At 32.7% G+C, this 22,288-nt stretch overlaps 1 protein-coding gene across 3 annotated transcripts in view; it reads right to left on the minus strand.

Annotated features, from left to right (window-relative positions):
• CSMD3 (CUB and Sushi multiple domains 3) overlaps positions 1-22,288 on the minus strand; it is a 579,290-nt gene that overhangs the window by 56,159 nt on the left and 500,843 nt on the right. For 2 of the 3 annotated variants that reach the window (XM_050970810.1, XM_050970809.1), the window contains 7 exons: positions 21,832-21,945; positions 18,267-18,455; positions 17,738-17,884; positions 15,036-15,224; positions 10,897-11,082; positions 9,379-9,576; positions 7,511-7,684 (listed from right to left, as the gene is read on the minus strand). In XM_050970810.1, the coding sequence (XP_050826767.1) occupies positions 7,511-7,684; positions 9,379-9,576; positions 10,897-11,082; positions 15,036-15,224; positions 17,738-17,884; positions 18,267-18,455; positions 21,832-21,945 (1,197 nt within the window). The remainder of the gene's footprint in view (positions 1-7,510; positions 7,685-9,378; positions 9,577-10,896; positions 11,083-15,035; positions 15,225-17,737; positions 17,885-18,266; positions 18,456-21,831; positions 21,946-22,288) is intronic. The other variant, XM_030234789.2, reaches the window with a different exon arrangement.

Consider the following 22,288-nt stretch of genomic DNA (forward strand, 5'->3'; position numbering starts at 1 on the left):
AGAGAATATTGCAGAACTTTTTTGGAATTTCCACTGATTCATGCAGATAAGTAAATTCCAAGAGATCCAAAAAAGTTAAGAGAATCATTAATATTTTCCAGAACTTTTATTCTTTGCCTAATCTTCCCACTTAATTTTACATAGCCATGGAATGTTCTCTGCCAGAGGAAATTAGGATCTTAACTTATAGTAGCTGCTATCATTACTTCTCCAACAGCAAGAGGAAAAAAAAAAAAGCATACAGAAAGAAAAAACAAAACATCTCTCAAACCATCAAAAACCTCTATCACTATCAACACCTGTATTTGGAAGAGCAATTATTACTCAACTTCAATTCTATTCTGGGTTTTTTGCATTTCATCTAAAAGTAAGCTGTTTATTTATTTTTCTCATGAATTTTAGTAGAATTCTTATCTTTAACATTTTTCTATTAAGCTATCTAAGAAATAATTCCAAGATATTCATTATAGAATAAAGATATGCTCATATTTATCGATATATATTCTGGTATTTTTTTATTATCACTTCTGATGGCAATTGTTTCTCAGGACTTTAATTTAAACTCTTATTATCAGGGCTTTGTGACAAATAAGCATATTCTAATATCCTGGTAGTAAATAGCTGACTTCCCACTAAGTTAGGATTCTAGACTACATGAGACTAAGCTATTCTAGACTGTTCTCATGACATCTTTGTCCATTGTCAATATCTCTATTTTTCTGCTGTACTGTAAGACCAGGTGTAGTTCCATTTTCTCTATGACATAGCTATAAAAGAGTTTTGTAGCATTTCTATGAATCCAGACGAGACCTGTGGGTCTTAATGTAACCTGTAATACTGAATCAAAAGATACCACTTTTGCAAAGACAAGTGAAAATTACAAAAAAAAAAGTATTAAAAGAGACTAAATGTGAAGGTTTTACTGAGTAGCAGATTTGAGAGAAGAAATAAGAAATATAATATTCTCAATTTCCAGTCCAGCAAAACTTGAGAAGAATAATAGCATGAAATATTATTAAAAACAAAATTAGTCAAAGATTGGGAATGAAGGATATTAATAACCTGTGACCACCAAATAAATTACCTAATTTGACATGAAATCCTGTTCTAGCAATGAAGAATGAGCATAATAACTTAATGTCAGAACCTTTGAAACCATAGCTGTAAATGAGATTTCTTTTCTGCAGATTGTTCTATGAGAACAGGAATAAATGAATACAGAATCCTTACATTAAATGGCAAAAAACATGCCTGTACTTTAGTTGTCAGTAGTGTCAAAAATGAGCACAGTAGTGAAACAAATCTACATACCAATGTATTATTGAAAACAGACATTTATGATATTTATTATTCAACAAAGTTAATTAACCTGTCAAGATGACCTCAGCTGAAAAGGGAAGAATTATTCCCTGGCTTTTTTTTTTTTTTTTTCTTCTTTACAGGGCTGCTATTTTATAAAACGATATAAGAAGGCACAACTCTGGACAAAACAGGGCTTGGGGCATTTCTCTTGCTATTTTCAGAAGAGTCTCATTTTGACAGCTATTCAAGCTGTACTAAAACTGTTCAGGATGAATGGTAAAGTTAGTTTAAATCTTTTTTTAATCCATGGCCCACAGAGGGAAGTTCTCTGCTGAATTCCTTGAAACAGCTGAGTAATTCTTTAAAGATGAAAAATCATATACCTAATTTGAAAGTCTAGTTGTTATTATTATACAGTGGTACTGAAGAACAAAGAGAAGCATATGGCTAACTCCAGATATGTTAATTCAGTAACACTGGAAATACAGAATCCCCCTTAACTGAAATACCAAGAGTTTAAAAAAGAGATTTAAAAACAGTGAAGATGAAGAAGGTAGTGGCTTATACATTTTTCTAGAAGTATCAAGTATGAAAATAGTGGCAGAGAGGTTACACTTCAGAGGTTACACAGACATGGAAAGCTTTCAGTGGCTGAAAGTTGATTGAGAAAATATATAAAATATTACTGATAAATAATTGCACCGAACATTCTTTGCTGTTAGCTTACATGCTTGCTTTGCCCCAGATGGTATGTCTGCTATTTTTCTGAGTCCATGGACAGCATTGTTCTTAGAGTTGATGGATAACTGGTTTTTCCTTTATGAGTAACAGGCTGCCAACAATGGCTCATTAGCATTTTAAAGCAGTATTTCTGTATGAAAAAAGAGTTCAGTAAAACTGCAATAAATATTCCCCAGCTAACAGTCAAAGGTTGTGTTCACATTAGAATATTGGTTCAGATCTTCCTTCCCTTAAATGTGCTGAGTGATTTTACCATGAACAAATTAGCTTCCTTTCAGAGGAAGCACACTGAGAAGGTGTGCACAAAACTAGGTGCACAAACTGTGGTTCAGCTACGTTCAATGTAGGTTCAGCTAGGTGCACAAAATGTGTTTCATCTCCTTTTGGATAAAAAGTAGTCAAAATTAACGACAGATCTTTTTGACAACTGAAAACCATATAAGAAATGATGGCATTTAGCCCAGAAGACTAGAGTAGATACAGTCCAAGGAAAATTCTCTGAACCATATGTAACGCAAATGTAGATAATTCTAAATCAATTATTTCATTATCTGATTAGTCTGATGGATTATTTTTAATTCAGACAAAAACACAGGATGTGAAGTGTAGCCTTTCTCTTAGGAGAAGAGATTAACGGTATTCTTAATATTATTGTTTTGGAAGTGCAAATGTTGACATACTAACCTAAAAAGCTATTTTCTTCTATTCATCTGCCTTCACTGAAAGCTCCTCTAATATTAGCCATGTTTGGGAACCACACTACCTTATGCCTTATTAATCAAATAAACTTAATTATTTTTGTATTTAATTCATAGGGACACTTTATGAAGGTGCTCCCCAAATGAACTTAATTAACATAATTTAGTCATGTCACAACAACAAAATATGAAGCCTTACAGACCTTTAAAAGTTTAATCATATTTCATAATTTATCTTTATTTTAGATTCAATACTAATATGCAGAACTGAACAAAACTGTTGTTCCAGTAGTTGCTGAGCCTATCCCATATGAAATAACAGCAGTGACTTTTGGTAAATAAGGGAGAGAATATCAACAGATCTGATTAATCAGGATGTTTAGATGTCATGAGGTATTGAGAAAGAAGACGATATTAAGAAATAGGTCAGGTGTTGTACAGCTGAGATGAAGAGGATAAAGTCACGAGTTCAAGAAACGTGAAAACCTGGAATTAGCTCACCAATCAACAAAAAAGAGAAATGTGCATAAGATATCTTTCCTCTGAGTTTAAGTATTGGTTGAAAATCATATTTTTTGCTGCCTTTTCATGTAGTTTTCATTGATGAGATGCCTAAACAACATTTAAAATTACTATCAGTCATGTAACTAGCACAAGTGAGAGTGAGTTAGATAACCCCCCAACAGAAGTATGGAATTTTGTACATTACATTAAGCATGAGTAAGGTCCTAGAAAGAAATCAGAACTCTTTGCAAGAACCTAAAAAAAAATAACTGCTCCATTAGAAGAGCAGTTAGAACTGTATCTAACAGAAAGACTTTTCAAAGCATGCTATACTTTCTTGTTAGTTTTACTTTGTTAAGCAGCTTTGACTAAGCTGTTTAACATGTTAATCAAAATAAGACATAAATTATTTTAAAAGGCAAAAAATACTTTTAGGAAAAAAAAAAAAAAGGAAAAAGCAGTCCTGATCATGATGTGCAAAAGTAATGCTCTGAAAAAAGGGGGAAAAATATTGTGCTAGAGAAATCTTAGGAAATGTTTTTCACCATTTATATACTAGTTAATTCCAAAGTTTATCTGAAAGTACTATAGAGTTATTAAATTAGACTCAATTTACTTCTACTCTAGGAAGTGCCCAGTTTACTAAATATCTGATTACAGGCATTAAAATAAATATACTAAAAATAAAAAAGTATGAAAATATATGTTTTTATGTTCAATGTTATTTCTGACATTAAAATAAAGCAAACAAAATTAATTTAATAAATAAAGGAAATAGAGCAAAATATAAAATATCAAATATGTCATCAGTAAATACTGTAGATATACAAAGTTTTCATAAAAGCAGAAAAAAGGATCATCAATTTCTTTTTGAATATTTAGGTCTTTTTCAAGAGGAAATTGTATGACAAAATCACAGATTTGTCAGTCTCTTTTTATAAGTAGGATATTCATTAAAATCTATTCCATGTTTCTGAATGTTTCTCAGGATTTATTACATAGACATTTTCAGTGTTACTTGTACAGAAATAGATCAAGCATAATAAATAGTGAGAGACTGTTTGTAACCTAGGAGACACAACTGTCATTATTTTAGTCTTTGCTTGTTTTTTATTCTAGAAGACTAATGTGATTTTTTCACAATAAAATGTCCTGAAACATTTAATTTTTTAAACTTTGACAACAGAATTACTTCAGAAGCTCCATTCTGTTTTGTTTCATTTCATTTTTTCAATCTGAACACTGTTTCTTCTCATCAGCTATGGAGAATAAGGACCAAGAAGTCAATTTCCTACTATGATAATAATGTGATTACTCATGAAGTACTACTTTGTCATTTAGGTATTATTTACAGGAAAAAAAAGAAAAGAATGAAAAAAAAAGGAAAAAAATAAAAAAAAAATTAAAAAAAAGAAAAAAAATAAAAAAAAAGAAAAGAAGAAAAAGTGGGATTGAGAAAGGAAGGCAGTTGTGTTAAGTGTTCTGGTTTTTGCCACAGATTAATTATCCATAAATTATCCATCTTTTAGTAAAAGAAGTCAGAATGAGAAAAGAAAGACAAAAAAGAGCTGTGAAACCTATCATCATATTCTCACACTATTATGGCTGTCATCAAAACCATGGACTACTGTTCACAATGTCATGCAATAATATAACTTGGATTTTAGTCAATATTTTTGGTGATTTAAAGCTTACCTCAGTTCTAATTCTCATCTATATCTGAATAGTTTCACCACAAACAAAAGTTCTACTGTAGAAACTTAGATTCTTGTTTGTTCTACCTTTCATAAATTTTTTTAAATTACACAGACCAGGAATTAAAATCAGGCTATCTAATAGAACAATTAAATGTAATTGTTTCAGTAGCACTTTTGAAAAAAAAAAGTGAATTTTTAAACAAAATATTTGAAAAGGGCATTATTTTATCCTGTAGGACTTCATGTATGTCATCTAAGTGTATTCCTAAGGGCATCTTCAAAACTTAAAACAGAAATACATTGGTAATCACTTCAGTCCAAGAAAAACTACATTTTTTAGAAAGTAAAAGTGGAAGGGCTCAGTTGAAAAAAATGTTTACAACAGAGAGCATGAAAACATCAGAAGTAGATAGTGAACATCACTGATAAGTTGCACAAAAATTAATTTCTTAAAATACCCACTGCTAAAATACCCACTTTGTAGGTCTTCCTGCTGTATTTGATCTCCTTTCTCCCACATTCCAATACTTTAGTTTCCTCCAATTCCTCTACTTTCTGACAAATACCTTCTTTAAAATATTTCTTATTTCTGATTTGTCCCTCTTAGCTGATCTCATCCCTCTTAAGTCTCAAGCTTCTTTTGGAAGAAACAAGAATTGACCTGAGTTTTTCTGAGTGCAGGACACTCATTCCTGCACAGTGATGTAACACAGTAGCAAGAGAAACTATGGCAGCCAGACTCTCTCCCTTTTATAAACTTGCTCTGTCACTAGTTTGTTTTTAAGCGAGGTATACATTTTTTTGCATGCTGTATATGATGCATATTCTAATTTTGCTGAGTAATACTTGTTTTCATGCTGTCTTCAACCATTTCCCACAATAAACCTTTAAAGATATGCATGACAAGATTTACTGTAGTGCTATTAGTCTGATACAATAGGTTTGGTTCAGATTACTGGTTTTGTCCTCTAGTTATATAGCTGTTTTCCTAACTTTTTATTGTTACTGGACATTATAGTGTGGGAACTGAATAACAATGAATCTCTTCTGAGAAGCAGGGGTCCTCTTTTAAGTTTCAAGTAAAGATTATGTAATCTGTTACTATTATTCAGGTATATTAAAATTTTATTTCTACAGGCAAATGTAGGAGAAATTAAATTCATTCTGTGCTGATCTTCACTTGGCATGAAGTTATTTTGGCAAAATTCTTAAATGCAAGTATTTTTCCAAGGAGCTATTCACAAATAGCATCCAATTTATCTGTTTTATATTGTTATTTTTCTGAAGAAAATTTTTTACATTTCTCCAGATTTCAACAGCTGTAACTTCTGCAGAAAAATCAATAAAAATAAAAACAAACAGGCAAATCAGAAAAAAACCAGAGCATTTTGATTACGCACATAGTATTCATATTTGAAGCACTATTCCATAGTGCTTCAAAAATTTAGATTTAGAACATCTTGTAATTGCTGACAATTTAGAAGATGAAGAATATCAAGGGTTTCCATTGTTAAAGTGAAACATAAACAAAGCCTCTATCCCTCTCTGCTGCATGTCAGAGAACATTCCAGCTGCAGACTTGTAGCCTGATAAGCAACACTTCTGCTTATTCATGAGTCATTCACTTATGTGAACACTAGAAAAAATTGCTGTTTTACACAAGAAAAATTATTTGGGATGAAAAGTAGCTTAAAAAGGTGAATGGCAATATATCTGTACAAAGATATATTGCAATAAACCCCTACATTTAATGTATATACTAGTTCAGTTTTCTGAGAGTATCAGTTTATGGATATTCTGTGATAAATTAATGCCTCTACAAATGAGATGCAAGATGGTTTGTATATTTTATTCTAATTCAGAATGCTAACATACTTTTTATTTCAACTGAAATTAAAATTTTGTTTAAATATAGAGTTAAAACCCATGTCTCTACATAATATAATAACCCAGCTCAAGGTACACATGATAATGAAGCAGAAAGAAGCCCTGAAATTGTTTCATGTGTGCATTGTATTCTTAAATAATTCAGGCAACAATATCTGAGTATATTAAATAAGAGAAGATGCCTAACCTTGTACAAGTAAAGGGTCTCAAATTTCTGTAAAAAAGCATCTGGATAGTGGCTTTATCTCAGAAATAAGACTGCACCGGTCCTGTCAAAATTTCCCCAATTTTTTTTTCTTCCTTCTGTATCTTTTCAAGAATACAGTTTAATTCTATTACACAACCACTTAGTCCAGATCTACTCTGCAGATATTATAGTGAGGATATGTATTAGAGCTGATACATATGGAATCAATCTGTCTTGCTGCTTATGTATAGTTCTGCTTTAAAGACATATACAAAAATACACTAACACAGATTTTTCAAGTTGTGAAGATAATAAAATTTTTGAAAATATAAACATAGTTCCAATTTGATGAGAAAAACAATGCAGCCCAACCACACACATGCAGAGCTCTCTTCAATGTGTCTGCTAATAGAAAAGGACAAGCAGATCACTTTGCTTACTTTTGTCTCCTAGAGAGAAAGAAAATGGACAAATTATGACAGTCGTATCCATACCTAAACATCTGGTCTCCATTCCTCTCCAGAGTCCAGATGACAGACATTCCCTCACTGCAGAGCCAACTAGCATGTATCCTGAGTCACAAGTAAATATAGCTGTAGATCCATATGTGATTTGAGTTCCAATCTTATTCCCATTTGGAGGTGTAGGAAGTTCTCCACAGGAAATAACTTCATGGCAAAACAAAACCAAAAGTGTACAGTGAGTATCACAAACATCCATACAATAATTCCTATTAACTAAGAATACTTATCAACCAGTCAATCAGGTAAATTTCACACCTAGAAGTATTTTGGAGAAATCAGAAGAAATCATAGATTAAAAACATGCAAACAAAAACTATTCCTTCCCCAGAAATTATACTTAGGGGGAAGAACAATTGAAATAATCTCTCTGAAGTTAAAAAAAGGCACTCAAAACATTTTTGAATGCTGTTTAATAACCTTGACTTTATCAAATACATTCTGCATACTGGAACATCACAATTGCTATCAGATTTAGTTATTCTTCATTGGGAAGGGGACATTTTGGTCTTCTAGATCATAATGAAATGCTTATCCTAGCATTCACAAAATACATTGTTATAAAGAGTGAATGATATTGATGGAATTTCTTGCTATTTATTTACAATTGAAAGCATCTTTTCAATCAAAATAACGTTTTTCTTTTTCAATTTCTTTGAATAATTAACAAAAAGAATTTATTAGAAGTGAGTAAGAGGCTGAAATCAGGTATCACACCTTATGCCTAGAAGGAAATAAGTCATAATGTTTCCAATTAGGCTTCTCAAAACATAGCTAAACATAGTTTGTCTTTTAAAGCAAAAAAAGATACAAATACAAATTTAGTATGCAGAATTATATACACAGAGATATAAATATAGACATATACACAAGTATTTTTAATAATAGCAGAGATGAAATATTTCAATTAACTTATAAAATTTCTCTAAATTATATATTAGATTTCCATTTATAAAGAACTCAAAATTAAGGTTAATTTCCAGTACGAATTATATGACTTTGCAATTGCATTTTTAAGCCTCTTTTTTTTTTTTTTTCATAAATATTGCCTATAAATTATAAATGTATTTTTCACCACAGTTATCTGGCTTATCTCCAGGCTTTTTTAGATATTTTTGTATTTATATATATAAAGATGCAGATACACACATTTTTGATACAGGAACGAAAAGCACAGTTGTATCCCACTCTGTCAGAGGGTTTGTCACACCATGTTTTATAAAGAGAAAGAGTTTTGCCATTTCCAAGTGTAACCAAAACCCCACCATTTAGAAAAAGATATGTCGAAATGTAAATTTATAAAGAAATATGCTTTTCACAGCAGCAGGGGAGGGAAACACAATCATAGCAAGATCTTTAGTTGATTTAAATATATTAATAATAATTTATTTTTTTTAATAACTATTAAAAGTTACTGGCATACCAGCTAATGGTGGGAATGATGTGGATATGTGCAAATGCACACTACAGGGTAACTACCTGAAAGGAGAGATTATTTTATTCATCAAGTGTGCAGACAGGATACAAAGGTTTTTCATTTTTCAAGACTTTACAGCATTCCTGATTAAACAAACAAGAAAATAAACATATAGGAAAATATTTTCTTTGTACCTTTATAAATTTAGGGACCTTTAAAGTCCAGTGTGCCTATAGATACGTCCTTGTCACTAAATCTCATGTATTGTATTTGTAAATAACCACCTTTAGGACACCCAGGAATTCCAGCCAAGAAACGCTTTTTCTAATTTACAGTTCTGAATACTAAATTAGTTCATTTCTAGTTCATCCAATAAAATATTTTTTCCTGAAATCTGTACAGCAGATGCAGATAAAAGATGTACTCACTCTGGCATAAGGCCGCTCATTTCTCCAACTCCAGGTGCCATTAGCAAGACACTCAATAGATGCTGGTCCCAAACCATAATACCCAGGATCACAGCTGAAAACTACTTTTGTTTTATACTCATAATGTGAGCCATTCACTATTCTCCATCTTCCATGTTCCAGGGTAAAAGAATTGATGCTAGGACATGTAACAACTTCCAAAAAAACAGAAAGACATAGTTATTGGTGGCTTAGCACAGGCAAATTGGGAAAATCTGTACCATTATTCATAAAAAAATTTATTTTGAACACAGTGACATAATCTTTGAAAACTAAAGCTGTACTTGAAATTGACTGTGGTTAGAGGGTATGAGTTGTCTCATTTAATTAATAATTACCCAGAAAGAGAAGGGATTCTGTATGCAGAGTGATGAAGTGGGTATAGAAAGGAGCTACCATGGTTCAAATCGCTATAGGTGGACCTTCTGTGACATTTTACATCAGGCATCAGAATCTTTACTAAAATTTTAAGTACATTTAAATGGAGAAATTATTTTTCTACCCAGGTAATCTCTATGAGATATGACACATTTCTTTGAGAGGCTGTACATTGATGACAAAAAAAATAATATCCATATACAGATTGCTTTTTCAACAGCTATGTATTTTTGTCTCATGTCCTAATTCTTATTGTTCTTCCTCCAGAAATGGAACAATAACTTTATACAACACTAATAGAATAAAAAATAGTATAAGAAGTAAAACGATTTTTCCCACTTTGTTTTTCTCTATTTTCAGTGGTTTTTTAGAGAGTGAAAAAAAGTCATGACAGAATGAAATTTTCAATAACAAGAAGAAAAAAAGGAGAAAGGGGAAATCCTTGAAAAATACTCCAGTCTTAATTTGCTTTCATTTCCAAAATTCATTTGGTGAGATAATCCAAATCCTAATGTGCATGAGACACTGAAATCCCTGTATCACTCTTGCAACCACCTGGGTTTTTATATCTCATTTGTAACTGATTATATCCACTTCATTTTGGGACTTAAATGCATTTTCCCTGCAGTGATGTTCCCCCAAGTTTAGATGGTGTAGAACTATAATGACGGGATGAATATAAATAATAAGCAGCAGTCTCAAACAATTATCACAGGTTTTGCAATTCTGGATAGTAAAAAGGGTTTGCTAACAGTACATGAATCATGCAGCTATCACTGAAAAAATAACTTTTGTAGAAAACCTCTGCAACCATTAACTTTAACTGTAAAATAATTATTAGTTTGTTGTATTCTATAAGCTCTAGCATGTTTATTCTGATTATGCTGTGAAATTTCAGCATGTCTTAGTTACATATACTTCAGATATGTATTTCTTAATAATTGAATACCAGAAAACAGAATGAATAGCAGATAATTCATAGATTAAAACAACCTGAAGATGAAAGTTTAAGTCACGTGAAAATTTTTGCCATGGATGAATAAACAGAATGTACAGACAGGGTTTTACTCACCAGAGATTTCTTATGTGTTACTCACCTACACAGCGAGGTGTTTTATTGTGATTGCTCCAGGTACCATCGGGCTGGCAGACTGCAGTAGTGAGCTCTTTGGCTGATAGCCTGTATCCATCATTGCAAAAATAAGTAACACGGGTGCCAACCAAGTAATCTGTAGTTAATATCCCACCGTTTAGTGGAGCTTTAGGAATTCCACAAGATATTGCTGAGTAGAGAGAAAGACAAAGTTTTTTATGTCTTCAATATAAATTTCCACTGACCTGAGAGAGCTTATACATTGCAAAATCACTAGTCTTAAATCCAAAAAAATTATTTTTTACCTCATTAATGTGAGTTTTAGGCGTCAAAATAAATTTTCTTAAAATTTTAGGGAATTGAATCCAATGAAGCTTTTGCATTTTGATGGAGAAAGTAAAAAATAAGAATAATGGTTCATAACTCTGCAGCTAAGAATTCAAAATGCAGATGATAATAAAGAAAAGGGAATAGAAAATATCTGGAAAAAAAATATGACCAGCATGGTTGAATCAGTAAGGCACCAGTCTCAGAAACACACTTTCTGTGTTTCTGTGTCATATGATTTATGTTCAGATTTCTTCCATCAGTTGTACTTTGTGACCTCTGGCAAATCACTAAAATTACCTTTCAACATTCTATTTTTTCCACCTGGGAAGCAGAAAGAAAATACCCTTTTGAAAATACTGAATCATAGAATCATAAAATGGCCTAGGGTGAAAGGGGCCTTAAAGACTAGTTCTAATCCCTCTGCAATGGGCAGGAATATGGTTTACTGCATCAGATTGCTTAAAGTCCAGTCCAGCCTGGACATGAACACTTCCAGGCATGGGGCATCTACAGCTCCTCTGGGCAACCAGTAAGCAATTCTCTCCTGATGTGTAATTTGAATTGATCCCCTTTTATTTTAAAGCCATTCCCCCCAGCCTATCACTGCACACCCTTTGAAAAAGCCCCTCTCCAGGAGTCCTGTAGGCTTCTTTTAGCCCTCATCTTTGTAATCTGTGACTTGTGAAGCGAGACTGAAGGACTTGTCAGTGAAGACTATCAAAACCACTGCTGAGTACCTCAGCTGTCTCCATGTCCCAGGTAACCAGGTCTTCTCTGTCCTTCTGGACAGGGCTCACAATTTGCCTAGTCTTCATTTTATCACCAATATATCTTTAGAAGCTGCTTTTGTTGCCCTTGACAACCATGGACAGATTTATTTTATCAAGGCTCTAGCTTTCCTAACCTGATCCACAGTTTCTTGGACAACTTGTCTGAATTCCTCCCAGGCTGTGTGTCCTCATTTCCACCCTCTCTCGGCTTCATTTTTGTATTTTGTTTTGTCCAGGAGCTCCTAGCTCATGCAGGTAGGTGTCCTGAAGTTTCTACCTGACTTTCTCTTTGACAACATTTCTGAGGATGCAACATTTCTGAGCTTGGAAGAAGTGACTGTTTGACTATTAACCAGTTTTCTTTGTCTATAAAGCCTTAAATCTAAGGCTTTATTCCATGGTACTCTACCAAGCAAATCCCTGAAGTGGTCAAATTCTGCTCTTCTGAAGTCAAGGCTAGCTAGCATTCACCTTGCTCTCTGCTCTAAGAATTTTGTACCCTAGAATTTCACAGTCATTGCACCCTTCAGCTTTATATTCCTCGTCAGCCCCTGCTTATCGCTGAGGAAAAGATCCAGCATAGCACCTCTCCTTGCTGGCTCCTCTATTTCTTAGAGAAGAAAGTTGAAAACTGCAAATGAAAGTATAAGCTACTACTTTATTTCTCTTCTTCAAAAATATACCAAGAGAAGATCTGGTTCTAAATAATTCTCTGTCTGTTTTGGGACTGAAAATAAAAACTAACCCAATTCCACATTCTGAAACCATACATCTAATGTAGGTCAGATTAAAAAAGAAAAAGTGAAAAAAAAAGGGCTTAGACATTTAAGTCTGAAGTACCTTACTTTGAAGTCAAATCTTGAGCCCTAAGAAAGTACCTATCATGCCCACACAGGAAGGTTAATCCTCTCAGACTATGTATAAATACTTGGAAAAAAAAAGAGTGCAATCTATTTTTGCCCCTACTGGGAGCTGAACTGACATAAAACTGATTTGCTTCATAAGCAATATAAGAACTGTGTGGCACAGTCCCAAAGCTAATAATCACAGCTAAGACACAGGTAAAGCACCAATCCTATAACAATTTGCAGAACAGAGGTGTAAGAATCAATGTTAAAATATCCTTGCATTGCCATAAAAAACCCTTGCATATTACACGGGAATTTAAGAAAAAGAAAAATCAAAAACCACAGAACAGACACACTCTGCTGAAAAGAAAAATCACAGAAAAATATTTCTAATTTGCTATCACCCTGTCTTGGCAACCATAAGAACTTATATTTAATGACTGTCACAGTATCAATTGGCAAGGAGAGACAAACACACATTTAGAAAAAAATAAGAAAACTGTGATTAAGAAATTGAAGACCTCAAGAAACTATAAATGAATTCAAAGCTCTAGAGGGTATGAGGACATGACCCCAGAGAGATAAAAAGTGACAAGTTAATTAAATGAGAATGTTCCCCTTCCATCTTTTACTGAACATCTGATAAAACTACAATTTCACTTGCCATCACCAAAGAAAGAAACAATTCCATGTCACTAAAATGAAAACATGTGACCATGTTTATTACTTCTTAAATTCCTCAATAGCTTGGATTGCAGATTAGGCAAATCTATCCATTCCAAGATGATAGCTAATATGCTTGCATAACCAAGTAACGCTCTTCACTGCATAACTGGCCTAGCTTAATCTCTTCCTTCAGAAGCACATTAATGATAATAAGAGCTTTGAGACAATTATAAGAATTGCCCAAACAATGTGTTTGGGCAATTCTTATAATTGCTGGCCCTGTGTTACATCAGGGCCAGCATTCAGCAGTGCATAAATTAATATCCACTTGCAAAATAATTGCAACATGTAAATAGCATTGATTATAATCTTAAGCACCAACAAATTCTACAATATTGCTTATTCACGTAATGGACATAATTCACATCCTGTCTCTTTTACTAGTCAGTAAAATATATATAAGATACATTCTAGCTGCAACCTGAGATGTTCTACATCTACCATTAGATTAATTACTCCTCAAGTATACATCTACCATTAGATTAATTACTCCATTAGTGACTTGATAAATTTTGAGTCATATTATCCATGTTAACAGTCAATCTTGTGGCACAAGAAAAATATATCTGTCCCTTAAACCAAAATTTTTAAGAAACAAGATGCAAACCAGCAAGGCATGATAACAGACTTTCATATAAATAAAAGATCTCCCAAAGGTCACCCAATAACATTTTTGTTTATGACAGTTTTGAGCTGCATTTCACATTTGTGGAAACTTGCACAGAAAAGTTGCCCAGAGAAGCTGTGGATCCCCCATCCTAGGAAGTGTTCAAGGCCAGGTCAGACTGGCTTTAAACAATCTGGTCAAGTGAACAGTATTCCTACCCATCCCAGAGGGATTGGAACTACAACTCTAAGGTCCCTTTCAAGTAAACCCTTGTATGATTCTATGAAAATTACCTTTTAGTTAGAGGAAAATGTAAAAAAGTCAGGAAAAGTTATTACTACATCAGATACTTTGACAGGAAAAAAATAAATAGGAAATATCCAAAATTCCATAAAAATAGATCTATCACAAAAATTTTTGGTCACTATATGCCAGCTTGGGCAACATTGTTAATCAAACTGAAACATTAAAATCTATTCCTTTTTCACAAATTTTGGAACATAGTTCCACTTCCAAAGATATACATTAAAAATATACACAGTCCTTGGAAAACCTTAGCCATATTAGTTCTCAAAGAGCACCAGCATTTTGAAGACTTATGTGAAATTTCAGAAATTATTATTGGACCAATATGAAGTTCTTAAATATTTTTCACTGAATATTAAAGCAGTGTTTTTTGTATGTCAGTCTTACTAGCTCCTCTTGAAACGCTATTTCTTAAAAGTGCTTTTTTTTTTTAATGAGGTTGAAAAATTCTGGCAGAGAAGTATGACCGTGAAACATTTCCCTTCTATTCATTTTAAGTCAGAAAAAGAAAAAGAAAGTTTCTTAGAGTGTGTCTTTTTTTAACAAAAGAATTTACCTTGACAAGCTGGGACTGGAACGTCCCATGAGTAATACCCAGATGGAGACTTCCTGCACACGGCAGTGCTTTTCCCAATGAGCCGAAAGCCGCGGTCGCAGGCCCAGCGGACCATACTGTTGAGCTGTCCGCCTGTCTGACTGACAATGAAACCGTGCGGGGGCGACTCTGGGGTGCTGCAGTAGAGAGCTTTGAACATAAATATTAAAGGAATAAAATACGTGTTCAGAATTCATGTAGCAAATTCTTGAGAAATTCTCATTGAGCTCAGTGGACATCTGATCGGACACTGAGAAACCACGGCTAAAAGTTGTATTTTATGTATGATAATGCATGCATTGATCAATTTTACAAAATATGAAGATAATAAAAAGAGAGCTTTATAAGCTATTTAAAAGATTCAAGTTTCAGTAGACTCCTAAAAAATAGAGTGATAGCTCACTTCTATAATTGTTTATAGCTTTGAGGTTTGGGGCTTTTTTACCATCTTCTTTTTAAATCAAATAAGCTACTGAATTTTAGTTTATGATGAAATTTAATTAAATTGTATACATTTCAGTAATATTCAAATTTTTGAAAGAGGGAGACAGCTAGTACATCCTGAACATAACTCTTTTTAAATTGTCCTTTTTTCTGGTCCTAAATAAATTTTTCATTTAAGTTCTGTGATACACTGAACTGAAGTAAAACACTAAAAATAGATTTTAATGACATTTATGATTATCATGATAAATCCATGGCAAAAATACAAAATCTACTTTCAGTTGTTTCATTTAGAACACATTAAGCCTTACAGAAGTCTTATCTAGAGACTCTGAAAAAAATCATAACTGAATATGAGAGGAAAAAATATCTCTAAGAGTCACAGTTCTTATAATCTGAAATTATGTATGTACTTAACAACTCTGACGTTAAATACTGGTTACTTACTAAGTTTCCTTTATCTCCTTTGCTTATTAAGTACCAAGTAATTTAGGTTTGGCTATCTTGTCATAGGAGTGGACCAGAAGGCTCTTACAACCTGGTAACCACTTTAAGATGAATTTTGTGTGTGTAAAAGTTTAACTTGGTCTCTGATGAATTTGATTAATAGCTGCTAGCCATGAAGGCTGTTTTCCCATTTTATAGGAAAGAAAAAAACTGTGCTGGAAGTTTGTTTCCAAGTGCTTCCTTTATGCTTGGAAGAAATGTTGATAACTTGAAATTTATTTTCTCAGGCAAACAGAGAACTGCTGCTACACTCAGCCTTTAAACTTTTCCATGTCTCATGACTTACTTCAGGTCAATGTTTTTCTCACATGAAATCTTCCTCTGACCAGAATGGAGTCATATGGCTATTTGTTTACAACAAATATTCATTAAACATACTAAAGCAAAGAGCAGAATCAGAACTACTGCTATATCTTTCAGACCACATACTATAAAAGTATTTTCTTCCCTACACCTAATGTCTCCTGACTTACACTTTTTTGAAAGAACCAAAGATACGGAGACATTCCGGTATTTTCTGTGTGAAACAGACCACTAGAAAATATTTCCCATCTGCCTCTCAACAGCTTTCTCACTGCCTGAAAGGAAAGACTTTGAAGAATTTTCTCTTCTTTCTCTTTTAACAGATCCAAAACGGACTACAAGAAATAAATATTGATAGCATATATTATTTTATGCCTAGTAAACAGTGAATTTTACCTAATGAACAACAAACATTTTAAGTCTGAGGAAACTGTCCTCTCCTAGAGGGAAAGATGGAACTGATGTATTTGCAGTATATATGATCGTAATTATTTTTCTCCCATTGTGAAGTAGCCAAAAATTGAGGAAATCCAAAAAAAATCAGCAGAAAGTACTTTATACTTATTCTTTATTTCTTTATTCACCTTGTGAAATGAAACAGCTTTTATGGCAATAACTTCTCTAATATCTACAGATACTAACTATCCTCAGTACTCTACCTGGTGTGTATTTCATATCTTTGTTCATCACACAAAAAAATCAAATATAGATTTTGTGCAATTGCTGTAAATTGCAACAAATCTACTTTAGTTTGACTAATTAAATATTTTCCGGTAAAATAAATATTATATAATAATTCTGTAAAAGCAATTTTGCTGAAATCTAACTTTGTCAGGTATGATTTCCATACACTATTCATAAATATGTTAATTTAACTTAATAACAAATAAATTAATGGCTTTTTTACATACTAATTTATCTCTTTTAATATTGATTGTTGCTTGTATTGAGCCTGAAAAAAAGGAGTTCAACCCTTCAGGGTGTTATATTTTTCCACTTTATAGCTGTTCACTCCTGCCTTTTTGCAATGCTTTCCCCTGTCCCAACAAAATTCTTAATGATGAATTGCATAAAGATCTTGTTAGAAAAACACCCCAGTATGAAGAGGCACACAAGTGCAAATAAATGAGAGGGAAAAGGGGGAAGCTGCTTCTTTTGTCTTTAGTACTGGCTTATGCCATTTTGAAGCCTGGTCTTTTATTAACTCTCTACAGAGCACATGCATGGGGGTTTTTTTCCTCACAAGATGAGGGTCATTAGATTCATATACAGAACAGATAGAACAGATTAGATTTCCTTACAGTTTGGTTAATTAAGGATACCAAACATAGCTTATATTACCCTTTTCACATAAACAAGTGTTCCACAGTGAAATTTTGTGCACATTATAAGAAGTCACATTTGCATACCTATATATCTTATCCTGAAGCCTTTTTTATTGGTGCCATGATCTGCTGACCACCGGAGAAATACTTCATGGCCATTGCTGGTTATATTTAGAGAAGATGAATAGTCCCCACTGAGAGATATGAGCAATGGGCTATGACTATTTGGTCCTTGGTACAACGGAAGGAAAAAGATGGAAAAAAAGAGTTATAAAGTTTAAAATAACATACAATAAAACATATGCATACAACTGACATGCATGCAAAACATCCTTCAAGCAAATGGCAAATTAATTTGAATTAAAAAATTTAAATATGTTATAACTGGAAGTTATATATTTGCTCAAAACAAAAATTATTTCTAAGTATAACATGCAGTACAATTTTAAAATAATCAAATAGTACTTTTTATCATAACAAATCAAAATAATTGCCTAAGATTTTTTATACTGAAAAATTATGATATGCATAAACAGTAATAATTAGACAGAAGAAATATAAAAAACAATGATATAGACAAGGTATCATCCAAAGATATGTATCCTATAGTTACCATCAAAAACTTCAAGTATATCAAATTCCTTTTCTGTCTGGAAGAATTCAAAGAACATGCTGATGTTATAACCCTTTTCCACAGTAATGGTCCATGCACACATCTGGAGGTTTGGGTAGCTGTCAGGATATCCAGGGCTCAGTATTACGCCTGTTGAATCCAGACGCATTTCGTTGGCTGGACAGAGAACTGTGAAACAGAAAAATTGGCAAAAAAATCTAAAGCCCATTATTTCTATTTCATGTGATTGATTTGGTAGCTATATACACTTTTCTTTTTCTTCCCTCTTTTTCCTTATTTTTCCCTTTTTCCCCAATTCCTCCCCAACACATTTCTGCTGTGGTTATTTCAATAAAGTGCATTTGTGTTGATTATTACTGCAAACCCCCTTGTACTGCATCAGTTTTTTGCACCCTGAGATCCCTTACGAACCATCACGAAACCCGTTCATAGGGACGGATCATGACAGTAGGTAAGTTTCATGTGAATCAGAGAAAATGTTATCTGAGATATAGTTAAGAGATACCATTAAAGAATTTTCCCAGAGTCCCCTTATTATGATGCAAAATACAGTTTGAATCTTCTTACTCTGAAATTTTCATTTTATCCTGAAAGCAGAAGATAATTTAAAACAAAATTAAGGGCAAAGTTACATGCTTTGCTTGGACACTACTCTATTTTAACTAAATAAATTGATAGAAATTAGCTAAACCTGTGGAATTTAGTGACTATTTTCACACCTAAGGGAAATCTGCAAGAATTTTAAGAAATGGTCATCCAACTGACATACACAAGAGAAGAAAAGAAAAAAAAATTGACATAGTTTTAAATACTACTAAATGTGATGTGAACTAACCTGTAATAATTAAAATTACCAAATAAATATTAAATATAGTTTGCATCAATATATTTTTTAGGAATTCCTCATTTGTCTAGTATATTTTTTCTGAAATATATTAGATTCAAGACTAATGTTAGTCTCAAATTATGCTCGGCAGCATTCTTTAGATTTACTTATGGATCAGTTTTGAATGTAGGTATTGATTTATTTCAAGTCAAAAAATTAAAGAAAAATTCAATCGAATGCCACTATACTGGCTAAGGCATATAAAGATATGTACAATGTAAGAGCATCAGGAATTAACATTATTAAGGTAAAAAAACCAAAAAACACAAGCTCTACCCAGTGGAAAGAATTAGTAAACTAATACTAATATGAACCAAGAGAAAATTGAGACTTTTCCTTGAAAGTGCCTCTTACGTATCTTGTTATACTCTGCACAGTGAAGTGTGGTAGATTATCCACAGACCAGTGCAACATAGTAAAATCATGGAAGACAGAAATTTTTTGGCATGCATTTTTGCTGCCTTCAAATTCCACAAAGCTCTCTATTCATCTTTCATTACTGAAATGTAGCTTATATACTGCGATCTTCAAACTTAGACATCAGATAAATAAAGATAAAAGAAAATATATTGCTTTCCTTTCTAGGTTGCCAGTAGGACTGGTCATTTTAACATAAACTGAGAAATTCTTTTGCAATTTTCTTTTTAATTTTCTGAATCTAACTCTAAAGACCATGTTAATTTCATTCTGCTTTAAACAGAAATTATAAGAGTATCGATTTAAAATTTAGCTTTGGAACAAGCCTTTAGCATTCATATCTGACAGATAAAAGATTAGCTACGGTAAATGAAGTCATCATTCCTGAGTTTTTGTCTTGGGTCTTGCACTGAATACAAATATGCCTTCAGCAACATCCACTGAGAGAATGCTTCAGAATCAGCACATATGTCTCTATCTGTCCTATCTAATATTACATCATTTTAACATTTAAAGCAATGCCTGGAGGTTACTATGGTTTTTCACCTATTAAATGCTATACATCTGCCAAGTTAGGATTTAAATTTAAATTGGGGTGTTGGAAGCTATTTCTAGACACATTTGTATCTAACTAAATGTCTAGATTTTCAGAAATTGTCAGTGTACAAGTTCTTATGATGCTCACATTTAAATTTCATTCTGCATTTTTAAGAATTTTCATTCACTCAGTGCTATGAATGATTTTGACTTCCGCATAGTTTTCTTCATAAAATCAAGGGAAAACAGTTTATCCAGTTATTAGAATAGACCCTTCCAGCTTTCCAGGAATGGAGGATAAGAGTATATTTATACAAGATTTTTTGTTAATTCTCATCCGAAAGCTTAGGTGAATATTATAGTAATAATAAAGTCCTAAAAATTAATATACAGATGGTTAATTTCTTAACATCTATATTGTGTATCATTTTTTAACTTTAGAAAATGCTTAAAACCAGTAAAATATCAAAGCTTTACTTGTAAATTTAGTATGCTTATTCACAATTATTTACTCTTGCCCAATAAATATTTCATCATGAGTGTTTTATGGATATGTTAATGAATTAAAATTACTGTAGAAGGATGCACCAAAACATCAGATGGGTAGAAAAAAAACAGATGGCAGTATTTTTCATATAATACAAATGTAAATCAAACGCACTTATTGTGACTGATTTGGGAAAGTATTTTAATCCTGGTGTAGATGTTAGAATATTAAGCTCAGGAACAGATGGATCACAGAAGTATATCACAGAAACTAGCAGAATTCAAAATGGCTTTTGTTTACATAACTTATACTTTTATGAGGCTGTGGTATTTTGGTTTGGTATTTTTTCCTTGAAAAAGCTTTATCATACATGTTTATAACTCTAGGTCCTTATCCCTTCAGATATAAATGGAAGAATTAGTAACAAAACATAAACTTATGTCTATCGCTGGAACTGCAAAAAGATTTCATTTTTCTAATGAAGAATTTGCAAGGCTGATCTTCATTTTTTCCCTTATCAGTTTGGGATGAAAGAATGATTTAACTTTATTTTTTTTTAAATTACGGAAAATCTATATTCTACTATAACACACCAAATTTCACCTTAATAAAGACTGGTGTAAAGTGTGGTGTTAGTGGCTGGCAGGACTGTAATCGCTTTGACCTTAACAATGAGATGTCATTGTCTCTATGTTCGCAGTTCTCAATAAGAGAAAAAGTGAAGAAACACACGTGTGCGCACACACACACACACACACACACACACATGCAGAAAATCTGGTTTTTAGAATACAGTGAATAAAAAATGCAAGTACTTAAAAATGCACTGAAAAATTATTTTGTGAGCTTGTTCACCCAAACCCATACTACGTTAATTTAGTGTTTTTGAAAATTCCCATATAAATTTTCATACTATTATGTTATAGAGAAAATGAGTCTCGTTATTTACCAGACTCCATAAAATAAAAAAAAAAAAAAAAGGAATTGTAAAATCATTATCAGCCCTTTCAACTTGTGAAGTTGATGAAAAGATTATTAATTATTTTGCATTAATATCTGACATACATGAAACAAACCAAAGAGTTCTATATTGGGATAAATTGTGAAAAGTCTGAAATAGTTTCAGTATGCTGTCTTGTATAAAGAGATGTAGAAGTTACTTAAGGAATCACCACCGAACTGGTCTGGAAGCAGGAAAGCAAAAAGGAAAAAAAAACCTTGACAAGTAGGCGGTGCTCCATCCATCTGAAGCCTTTCCCCCAGTCGGCACGTCAGAATCTCATTTCCAACCAGCGTAAAGCCTGGTTGACACTGGTACCTTATTATGTCTCCTGTTCAGAAAAACAACACAGGGCAAAACACACAAACAAAATAAGCATTAAACTGCAATTAACTGGGACTTTTAGCTTTGAAAACATTATTGATTAATGAAGTTTCTTACCATCATATTACACAATGGGCTAAATGACCTCTGGCATAAACAACTTTGATTAGTCTAAGAAATGTGGTAAATGAGCTTTGTGTTGCACACTGTGCTGCATCTATCACTCCTTTCCACCACATTATTTATTAGATAGTTTGCTAAGTTTTCTGGGTTTGACTGATGCTATGTGAACCAAATGTCCACAGAGCTTTAAGTAATATAATTTATAGGATAAACATTATGGGACGATA

This window comes from Serinus canaria, chromosome 2 (genome assembly GCF_022539315.1).
Source record: "Serinus canaria isolate serCan28SL12 chromosome 2, serCan2020, whole genome shotgun sequence".
Taxonomy (NCBI): domain Eukaryota; kingdom Metazoa; phylum Chordata; class Aves; order Passeriformes; family Fringillidae; genus Serinus; species Serinus canaria.